The sequence below is a fragment of the Pecten maximus genome, chromosome 15 (genome assembly GCF_902652985.1).
Source record: "Pecten maximus chromosome 15, xPecMax1.1, whole genome shotgun sequence".
Classification (NCBI taxonomy): domain Eukaryota; kingdom Metazoa; phylum Mollusca; class Bivalvia; order Pectinida; family Pectinidae; genus Pecten; species Pecten maximus.
In genome coordinates this window covers 28693237-28705248 of record NC_047029.1, presented here as the reverse complement: position 1 = coordinate 28705248, position 12012 = coordinate 28693237, and the positions used below count along the sequence as shown (strand labels likewise).

Below are 12012 nucleotides of genomic sequence, written 5' to 3'. Positions count from 1 at the left end.
TCAATGGCGCAGTGATGGTCGGCCCGATACCCTGACATGATCATTGTGGAAGTCGTCTATAAGATGATATGAATACCTGGATCGCAATGTATTTACATACATGGATACGAATTGTACATATATTATATATATATTTGTCCGGTACAACTACGACAGGATATTCAAATCTATATGTTCGGATCACCAACACATAGTGTATATGATACATTGTGCTAATAAATATATAACTTAGCAACACAAATGACGCCTGCACAAAGTGTCTACATATCATGGAGTATCAACTGACATACTGCAACAATATAAACATATGTACACTATCTATATGAAGGAGTATTTTTCATTTTATACCAAAGTATACTGAGTCCTAGATTCTAGAGTGACCCCTGCTGCAGGAAATCAAATTCCAAGGGTGGTAATTATAAGATATAATCCCCATGAAGCTATATTAGCTATTGGCCTGACCTTGATCTGCTCTAGCAGCTCATTTCTCATCTCCTCCATGGAATCATCTTTCTCGTGGAGTTCATGATGCAGTTCCTCCATAGCCTGCTTATGTTCAAACATCAAACGGTTCTCCTCTCGATTACTCTTCTCTGTGGATTTTATACAATAACATAATATATCAAGAATTTCATTACATATGGCATGGCTTAAATGTTCAGAAAAGTTTCAAAAGCTAGAGAAAGGCAGCATGGCTCACAATATCCCCTTCGCACTACTTCGATATTGGATTTCTACATCAATTCATGGTAAGGGTCATGTTGAGTGAGAAAAGAAACTGAAGTTGATAATATTTTGTTTTGCTGCCATTTTTATCATAAGGTATTAGATATAGCTGGGAAAAAAAGGCACTCCAACATGCTTTATACAATACAATATGTTAAAAAATCAAATTCTATTTTAGGTAACATACAAGACACGTGACCTCTGACCTAAGCTACAACCAATGCCGATATCTGAACTTGTATGAAGACAAAAATACCAGTCCCAATGAAGTTTCAAAAGAATCTGTCAGTAAACAAAATCAAACCACCAGTCGGAGTGATGACAATTGAGCATGAGTGTAAAATTCTGTTTCTAGTAAGTGACCTTGACCCATGACCAATATAATAGCAGACCAATTAACAGTTGAATACAAGACGGCATTGTAAATTTTGCACTCAACTGACCTTTGACCTTATACTGAAGTCACAATGACCTAATTATAGCACATCTTAATTACAGTGCCTGTGGATGATGCATGTATATTTATAGTCTTGTCAAGATAATTGTTCAAAATTTGTGCCTCAGAAAAGGCTGAATTAGAAAAACAAACACAAACAAGAAGAACCTTAATTATAGTAAAACAATATGTATGACTTCACTTGAAGGAGACGCACATCAATGAACTAACCTTCTAGACCAAAGTTTCACCAACATTCCTTATTACAATAACTTGTTATAACTTGAAATTCCTTGAATTAAATTATGGGGGGAAAATCATAAGTTATATATATATAATTACTATATAAGGAATTAAAGGGGGAAAATCATCAGTTATTTTATATAAGGGATTAAGTTTCAATTGTCAGTAACACTTTTCTATGAAAAAGCCAAAGTTACGTAACTTCCTTAGATTAACGAACCTACCAGATATTACAAACATAAGACTAAGGAACCTACCAGATATTACAAACATAGGACTAAGGAACCTACCAGATATTACAAACATCAGATTAAGGAACCTACCAGATATTACAAACATCAGACTAAGGAACCTACCAGATATATATTACAAACATCAGATTAAGGAACCTACCAGATATTACAAACATAAGACTAAGGACCCTACCAGATATTACAAACATGAGATTAAGGAACCTACCAGATATTACAAACATGAGACTAAGGAACCTACCAGATATTACAAACATAAGACTAAGGAACCTACCAGATATTACAAACATGAGATTAAGGAACCTACCAGATATTACAAACATGAGACTAAGGAACCTACCAGATATTACAAACATAAGATTAAGGAACCTACCAGATATTACAAACATAGGACTAAGGAACCTACCAGATATTACAAACATGAGATTAAGGAACCTACCAGACATTACAAACATAAGATTAAGGATTGGATTAAGGACTTACCAACAGCTTCAGAAAATGTACTTTCAAAATCACGGTCCTTTGTTCCCAATTTTTTATCAAACTCTTTGACAAGTTGTTTAATTTTGGACACATGGTCGTTCTCCTTGTCCTGAATCAACTCGCCATAGTGTTGCTTCATTTTTTCTAATTCTAATGTTTGTTCATTTTTCAATTGATCTATCTCTTCCTCAGACTCAATTTTGAAACTGTGGAAGTCTTTCTCAACTTTTTTGCAAGTGTTTTTTAGTTTCTTAATTTCAGAATCACTGCTTTCTTTCACAGTCCTTTTCTCATCCTCTAAACCTTTCACACGAGATGTCAATTTTTCACAATCTTGTTCCAAGCAATTCACATTTTCTCGTAATGTCTCCTCTGTTGATCGACTAGATTCACTCATTTGTAACTGTTCACGCACAAGTGATTCACGCGATGACTGTTCCTGGGTATACAATGTCTCTAAATGCTGCTTTTCCTTTTCTAATTGTGAAACAACACTTTCTTTTTCAGCCTTTGCTGTGTCTAATGCCTGCTGCAGATCAAAACATTTTGACTCTGCGACAGTCAGTTTTTCACTACACTCGGTTAGTTTCTGATCTAATTCTCCAACTGTGCCTTCCTTTTCCTTCGCTAATTTATCCCTCTCCTCTTGAAGCTGTCGTTTAATCTGTGATATGTAAGCCTCCGCTTTCTTTTTGTACTCCGCTACTTTACTAGCATTCTCTGCTTCCAAAGTTTTGGTTGTTTCCTCCATTTCTTTCCTCGACTGCTCTTTTAATTCTGTCATAGTTTTTTCTAGATCATTTTTCATTTCTAATCTCTCCCGTTCAAAATCCTCAATAAGTTTCCCCTTTGCTGTTTTCTCTGTTTCTAAATCCTCACAAAGTTTCTGGCAATTATTTTTCTCTCCCTCCATTTCTTCCACCATTTTCACTCTGCCTGATTTCTCTTGTTCAAGCTCTTTCACTAGTCTTTCTTTTTCACATTTTTCTTTTTCACATTCTTCAGACAGTTTCAAATTATCCAATTCATACTGCGCATTGAGTTCACTAACTTGATCCTGGAAACTTTTCTGGAGCTCCACACTTTTTGCTTCAATGTCGGCTTGTTTCTGTACAATTTCAGTTTTTTCGCGATGATGCTTGTCTCTCATTTCTTCCTTCTCTTGAAGCAGAGCCGAGACCCTTTCCTCCAGCCCTTGTGAAGCCCCACTCACATCGGTCAAGCTTTTCTTCAAATTTTCAAAGTCTTTCTGCACACTAACACACTTTTCTTCCGAGGCTGACAAACTTTCTTTTAACCGAGATATATCATTTTCTAAATCTAAGCCCTTAGTTTCAAAGTTCATTTTTTCTTGTTGTTCTGTAGCAATTGTTTTTTCACACTCTTCTAACTTCAGCCTGAACTCATTTTCCACATTTCCAAGTTTGGTCTGTGTGGAAACACACTGCTCCTCCTTTGAAGAAAGGTTTCCTCGAACTTCTTCCAGTTCAGATTTGTAATCTGATAACATTTTTTCTTTTTCTTCCACTATTCGTTCCAGGTCAATTATAGCGTTTTTGTTAGCACCTGAAGTTTCCTGGAGTTGTAGCAGCTTGGTGTTGGCCATAACAAGTTCTGATGAAATGTCGTCTTTTGCTGCAACCTCTGTTTGGAGTTTTTCCTCAGCAGCTTTCAAACTTGCCTGCAGTGCCTCACAATCACTCCTAGACTTCTCTGTAAGTTCTGCAATGCGTTCATCATTCTTGGTTTTAAATTCTTTCAATTTTAACTTGTATGTGTTTTTCAACTCTTGGAACTTTGCTTTCCAAGATTCTTCAATCTTTTCTTTCTCCTCCACAAAGTTTTTATTCTGTTCTATGATTTTATCCTCTGCGTCTCGCACCTTGGTTTGTAATGATGTTTGCAGGCCTTCTGTAGTCATTTTAGCTTGACCTTCAGCATCCAGAAGCTGTTGCTTTAACATTTCCCTCTCTTTGCCAAATACTGTCTCTTGGGAATCCAGTTTGATTTTTAACTTTTCAATCTGATTTTCATAATTCTGGATACATTCGTGTAGCTTTTCCTCTGTCTCTGTCACTTTGTTTCGCAGCTGTGTCAGGTTTGCCTGGAGTTCTTCATCGTTCACCATCATGTCCGACAATCTTTTCTCATATTCTGTCTTCATCTCTTCCATCTTACATTCATGGTCATTCTGAACTTGTTTTGACATTTCTTCAAACTTGGCTTCTTTCTCTGCCAGAGTAGAATTACTCTCTTTCACCTGTTGCTTCAATTCCACAATAAGTTTATCAAGTTCCTCGGATTGTTTTTCATTTGCGGCTTTCATTTTTTGTATGGTTTCTTCGAATTCATCAGTAAGTGATTGAATTTTGTCATCTTTGTTTTGGGCACTTTCACTTAGAGCTCTCAACATTTCCTCCATGGATACGTTAGCTGTTTCCAACTGAGTGATCCGTTCTGCTGATTGTGTCACTATACTATCCTTTTCCTGGATTTCCTGTTCATGTTTTTCCGACACCATAACTAGTTTTTGGTTGAGTTCCTCAATATTTTGCTCCAAAGACATTTCACGATCCTTGCTTTGTTTTTCTACCTCACCCAAGAGTGTAACTTTTTCTTCACATTGCTGTTCCTGCATTTTCAAACTCTGATTTAAGTTTTCCTTTTCTTCCTCCATTGCTTTTAATTTATCAGAAAGTTCTTGCAATCTAGCACCAGAATCGGAACTCTCCTGTTTTATAGATTCTAACATCTTCTCTTGTCCCTCCTTAAGCTTACTCAACTCATTTTCCTTCTGTTGTAAAGACTCACACACTTTTTCTTTCTCAGTCACCAATGTCTTCACTTCATCTGAAAGCTCCTGTAGCTTAGCACCAGAATCAGAAATCTGCTGTTGCAAAGATCCTAAAGTTTTCTCGTGGTTTTCCTCAAGAGATTTCTTTTCATCTTCTTTCTGTTGTAGAAGTTCTTTCAAAGAATGTTCTCCTTCCACTTTCACACTTTCTAGATCTGTCTTTAATTTCTCTACCTGCATTTCATAGACACTTTTTTCAGACTTGTATTTCTTACTTATGTCTTCAATTTCACTTGAATGAGAAGTCTTTATTGAACAGACAGTCTCCTCATGCTGTTGGATTAGCTCCTTCGCTTTCTGATCAGCAACCTCTTGCTCTGACTTAACTTTCTGGTGCCATTCTTCGTTTAAGGTTTGTATTTCAGTTTTGTGTCGGTCCTCAAGTTCCAGAATCTGTTGGGCTTTCGCACTTTCCATACTCTTCATGACATCATCCATACCAAGTTCTTTCTGCTTCGTCAAATCAGACAAGGTATTCTGGAATTCTAATTCTTTTGTAGCTAACATTTCCTGAAACTTTGTCTTCATTTTCATCCTAGCTTCTTTCATTTTTGTCTGTGTCTCTTCAAACTGCACTTTGAAACTCTCCTCAAGAGATTTGACAGTTGATTTCTCTTGTTCAATCATTTCTTCCAATTCTTTGATGCGAATATTGTGTTGGTTGGTCAGTTCATTTTTCTCCTCTTCATATTTTATTTTCACTTGTGTTGTTTCATCCAAATTATCTTTAAGTTCTTTTATCCGTCCTTTTGCTTCCACTCTGAGCTGATTGAATTTATCTTTCATGTTTTTCATTTCAACCTCTTTCTCTTCAAACATTTCCTCCTTGGATTTCACCATTGCCTCTAACTCAGTGACCCTACTTTCTAAAGACATAGAACTGCTTGATGTCTCTTGTACTACGACTTTCGTGGCCGTCAGTTCTTCTTCCCGAACAGCTAAGATCTCATCCTTTTCTTTCACCATGGCTTCCCTCTTATCCAGATCTTCCTGTAATTTCAAAACTTTTTCTTCTATTGACATTTTTTCTGCTATAATCTGCTGCTGACTTGTGTTAAACAGCTCCTGTGTTTCTTTGACCTTGGCATTTAATTCCTCATTGCTTTTCAACGACTCGCTCAATGAACTTTCGAAGGTTCTGATCTTGTCCTCTAACTGTTGGTTCTCGGCCTTAACTCGTTGATACTTGTCATCAGATTCCTTCAGGATTTGGCTTTCGTCCTCAGCTACCTGATGCCAATGCTTGACATTCTTCTGGGCTTCCTCCAGCTGTGTTTGCAGCATCTGAAGTTCTTTGTCCTTTTCTATCAGCTGAACTGTTATATGCTTTAAACTCTCATCAGACGATTCAGAAATAGCAGACATGGTGTTGTTATGTTCCTGGAGAGTAAGGTCATATTTCTCTTTCCAATCGGCTTCAATTTTGTCTTTTTCTGCTCTCATTTGCTTGACTTGGCTAAACAACTCCTTGTTCACTTTTTCTACTTTTTCCAGATTTGCTTGAGAATCTTTTAGTTCCTCTTTGAAATAAGATGACTCATTTTCCATATCAGTGTGATTTTTCTGAGTTTGTGTTTTTAGATTATCCAGATTTTTACGAAGTTTTTCGGAAATTTCTGCTTCTTGCTTGAGCCTTTTTTCCAGTTCTGTTTTATTACATTCAAATTCCTCTTTCAATGTTCTGATCCCTTCCTCTTTAGCTGCAACTTCATTTTTCAAAAGTTGAATATTTTCAGCCAATTTTTCTGCTTGCTGGTTTCGTTCTTGCAAAAGCTGCTCAAGATTTTCCTTAACAGTTTTAACCTGGTTTTTATAGTACGCTTCAATTTCCTTTGCAGAACCTTGAAGTGAGTCTTCATGTAGTCTGGAATTTTCCTCTAGGGCAGACGAGTGTTGATCAGTTAATGTTTGAATCTTCTCCATCAATTCTTTTTGGTGTGCCTCTTCTGTGGCTGTCAAGGCTTGGTAATGTTGGGTCTTCAGTGCTTCCATATCGGCTTGGAAAGACTGTCGTACCTCGGCCAGTTGTGTCTCTAACCCCTCACGCTGCTGGCTCAGGTCTGCAGTCAGTTTGGATAAGGCTTTTTCCTTTTCCAAGATGATCTGAAATTAATAAAAGTTGAAACATACTTATTTATAATCTTCAAGTTGATTAACAACAAGAGTTGTCAGAAGACAAGAAAGCAGTGTCCTCATTAGCATTGACACAACACTGTTTTGTGAATTGTCTTTGGGAGCTAAAAACTAATTACAATATAATTATAATATACAATATAATAATATATATACAGTATAATTATAATATACAATATAATTATAATATACAATATAGTTATAATGTACCATATAATTATAATAAACAATATAATTATAATATACAATATAATTATAATATATAATATAATTATATTATACAATATTATACAATATAATTATAATATATATTATAATTATACTGTACAATATAATTATAATATATTATAATGTACAATATAATTATAATATACAATATTATACAATATAATTATAATATATAATATAATTATACTGTACAATATAATTATAATATACAATCTAATTATAATATACAATATTATACAATATAATTATAATATATAATATAATTATACTGTACAATATAATTATAATATACAATAAAATTATAATATACAATATACAGAGGAGCCCACTTATTTGCATATCGGTTATTTGAATATCCCGCTTATTTGCATAAAATTCTCAGGTCCCGATTTTTTTCTTCTTTATCTTTGTATTTTAATCCCGTGTATTTGCATCGACTAAAACACCGACTCCCGCTTATATGCATATAAAAATTCCAAAAAATCGAAAATTTTTAATTGATTTTAGGGTATTTTTGTGATTTTCCCGTAATAAAAGTTTTATGAAAAGTGTTTTTAACTTACATATTGATTCGACACGATGTACAACGTTATCTAATCATTGGTTCCCACTTCTTCAAAACAGGTTATGTTCGATGCATCGATATCGACATTTAGTTATTATCCAGACCATATCAGTAGCATTGTGAAGAAGAATTACTGAATAAAATATTGATATGTCTCATCTTTTGATGAGATTTTTTTATTTATTATAGCATCGATCCAAACCTGTGTTCTGTGCACTTGAACACTCACTGAGGCAGGTTGCGATCGCCATGATTGTTTACTAGGCGCGTTGCATTGTGGGGGCATATGTGTAAGGAACGACAACTCTTTGTGTGTGTGCGCCATTTTCCAAAACAAACCCAAACAACAATGCACATCTCACGGTCATTTAAGACAGTCTATTGCTTAAGCAGTTCATCATCTATGATCAAACAACTAATATACTCATAGCAGGAACAAAACACATCTCAAGACGATAATGAATGTTTATTAAAACGATCACATTGTACATCGTAGTGCCAACCCACGCGTGTATGACTGATTTCGGACCCACAGACTCGGAGTGACAAGTAGTAAACGATGAAGTACAAATGTATATGCAAATATTTGTACATTTACAAAGAATAACAACCCATTTATTTCGTATTTACTCTTATATTTTAAATAATGTTTTTTTTTAATATGTTTTTAATGCAAATAACGTAAACAATCATATAGCGCCCGTTTTGAGTACCTACCTGACGATCTACATAGTGTATAAGAGGGGCCAAAACCCAACTCCGCCTATACGAATACTCCGGTTATTTGCATATTTTGTCATGGAATCAAAGTACTGGAAGTACTGTAAACGAACATTATTGTTTAATGCAAAATCAGTAATCTTCTTAGTTTTAAGTTGATAGATTTACTGATATCGGTTTAGGAATTAGGAAATGTTTGCAGCTGTTCTGATTTGATTGTACACATGCATGTTTCTGTAAGGTCCTAATTGAAATTGGAAGTTTGTTGATCTATCTTGGATCGATGAAAATAAAATATGTCTTCTTTCTTTCGGGAAGGCATCATCAGTTATAATACAGACAGGACTCTGTGACCTTCATGATGCCAACTTCTAATATGCACTAAATTTAGGCTAGTTCCATCGTTAGTTTGGCATACATAGTTGTATTTCAACTAAATATGATGAAACACACATAAAGAATTACTGAAAACCAAAACCAGAGCTGCTAATCAAGGCCCGAATTAGGAATGTATCTTATTGAAACTGTACTCAAGCATTTATGGTACTTCAAAAAAAAAAAAAAAACTGACTCCTTTTGTTCAGGAATCATTTGATGTTAATAAATCTGTATATGAGAAGATAAACTTCTGTTATAATTACAGTATTGTAAACAATGTGATAAAGAATAACAACCAGATAAAGACTATCTTCATCGAATAATTCAGCAAACAGGAAAAGAAAACTTCAAGATTCATTTTCAACTTCAAACTTGATCACAAAGATTACAGTCCATTCGATTGGACGACACATTCCCTATTTATTGTCCTTTTCCAATGTTGATCATCCAATCATACTGAACCACACAATTCAGCAATGTAATTGCACAAATCACACCTTTATGTGGTGAGAACATTTTTGGGGGTGTTAAAAGATTCCATAACTGTATGCAAATTGTGAAGCATTCCATATCTATAACTATATATATAACAGTACGTGTATATATTTACACATATCAAAATTGGAATGACACAGGAGATTTGCAAGTTTAAGTTCACCATCAGTCATGGGAGGTTTATGTAAAATGTTATATTTACCGGGGTAATTAGTAATTTTGAGAATATATCTATGAAGCTCTATTCTGTACATTCTACCAGTGCTTAGAGAATGGACACAATTTTATGTTCTCCAATGTCAAAATTAATCATATGTAAAATATTAGGGGTTTATTCGCCATTCTAGGCCTGATTGCCGTCATAGTAAAATTACCAAAATGGACTTGAAATCAATATTTTTAAGAGAATGATATATGACTTGAATATTTCATAAAAATAATGTAATACATCGTTTATTGACTTCATTCAGATCTTCAGACACCACATAATTTGTGAAGTCATATATAGAAATATATTAACCATTTTGTTACTATTTATAGTTCACACAAGTAAGCACTAGATGTAAGCAGTAAGTATATGTACCGCTATCTACTGGCAAGACTTTGAGTACAGTAAACTACACTCGCTTTGTGGATATTGACAGGATAACATATATTTACATACTAATTCAATTTTAGAATTGTAACTGAAATCTTGTAACAGCATGGCACAAATAGTCATCTGAACACGTGTTGTATATTGAAAAATTATTTAAGGTAAATTTTCAGTTTATCAATTCATTGATTACTCCGTGTTTGAAGTATGGTGTAGTGAGAATTTCAAGTCTTGATCATGACTTGATGAAAATTTTAAATTAACAAATTATTAAAATGAATTTGTTTGAAAAATAACACAAGTTCCACAGCAATATTATATAGAGAATCAATCACAATATATCAAAAGTTATAAAACTACAAATAACAATTAACGGCTGAATATCAAATAAAGTGAATATCACAAGTTTTTTTGCATTTGTTTTTAGATAATCCGGATTTCGGTTTTCCGGCTTTAAAAAAAAACGAGAAGTATTTTAATTGCCGTTATAGTTGAATTACCAAAATGTACCTAAAATCAGTATTTCTAAAAAAAAAAATCTATGACTTGAATATTTCATAAAAATAATTTAATACATCGTTTATTCACTTCATTCAGATCTTCAGACACCGCATAATTTGTGAAGTCATATATAGAAATATATGAACCATTTTTGTTATTGATTTATAGTTCACACAAGTAGGCACGAGATGTAAGCAGTACGTATATGTACCGCTATCTACCGGCATGACTGAGTACAGTAGACAACACTCGCTTTGTGAATATTGACAGTATAACATATATTTACATACTAATTCAATTTTAGAATTATAACTGAAATCTTGTAACAGCATGACACAAATAGTCATCTGAACATGTGTTGTATATTGAAAAATTATTTAGGTAAATATTAACTCATTTGCTTGACTTTTAGAATTGTAACTGAAATCTTGTAACAGCATGGCACAAATAGTCATCTGAACATGTTATGTATATATATAATTGAAAAATTATTTAGGTAAATATTAACTCATTTGCTTGACTTCAATTTTCAATTATCAATTCATTGATTACTGTGTTTGAAGTATGGTGTAGCGAGAATTTCAAGTCTTGATCATGACTTGATGAACGTTCTAAATTAACAAATTTTCAAAATGAATTTGTTTGAAAAATAACACAAGTTCCACAGCAATATTATATAGAGAATCGATCACACTATTTCAGAAGTTATAAAACTAGATCTACAAATAATAATTAATGGCTGAATGTCAAATTAAGTGAATATCACAAGTCTTTTTGCACTTGTTTTTAGATAATCCGGATTTCCGTTTTCCGTCTTTGAAAAAAAATTACATAGGCGTATTGCATTGTAAACGTAGCCATGTGTACATATGTAACAGCTGATTTCAATCAGATTGACTTAACATGAACTTAACACCGTCTCAGTAGTTCGTCCCAATCGAAAATTTGATCGTGAATTCGGTATTTTGCAAATTCTTTCAAAATACTTTCAGGTAAAGAAAAAAAAAGCATATTGTCTCTATACACACACCAAAGATTAATAGATCCTATATTGGGTCCATTCTCTCGTAAAAATATCGATTTGGGTCCACTATCGGCCATTTCGGTAATTCAACTCTAACGACAATCGGGCCGCGATTCGCAAATGAAAAATTAATTTAAAATTCGTAAACCTCTAATATTTTATATATGATACAATTAGGCATTGAAAAACATATATGTGGGTCAATTCTCTGAAAATAATGCCAATTTATATTATAATTAAGCCCAATTTTTCTTCGTTTCGGTATTTCCAAGTCTGCTTCACCTGTGGTCCGTTTCAGTAAATATTCTCGACTTTGCCGAAATAAAAACAAGCTATATAATTGTTCATTTTAAACATGACAACTGCCAACCACACGTATC

General features: G+C 33.8%; 1 protein-coding gene across 3 annotated transcripts in view; it reads right to left on the bottom strand.

The window, feature by feature from the left end:
- Positions 1–12012, bottom strand: part of LOC117343091 (golgin subfamily A member 4-like) — a 51607-nt gene that overhangs the window by 19288 nt on the left and 20307 nt on the right. For all 3 annotated transcript variants that reach the window (XM_033905383.1, XM_033905382.1, XM_033905384.1), the window contains exons 12-13: positions 2140–7096; positions 463–593 (exon numbers count right to left, since the gene is read on the bottom strand). In XM_033905383.1, coding sequence (XP_033761274.1) covers positions 463–593; positions 2140–7096 — 5088 coding nt within the window. The remainder of the gene's footprint in view (positions 1–462; positions 594–2139; positions 7097–12012) is intronic.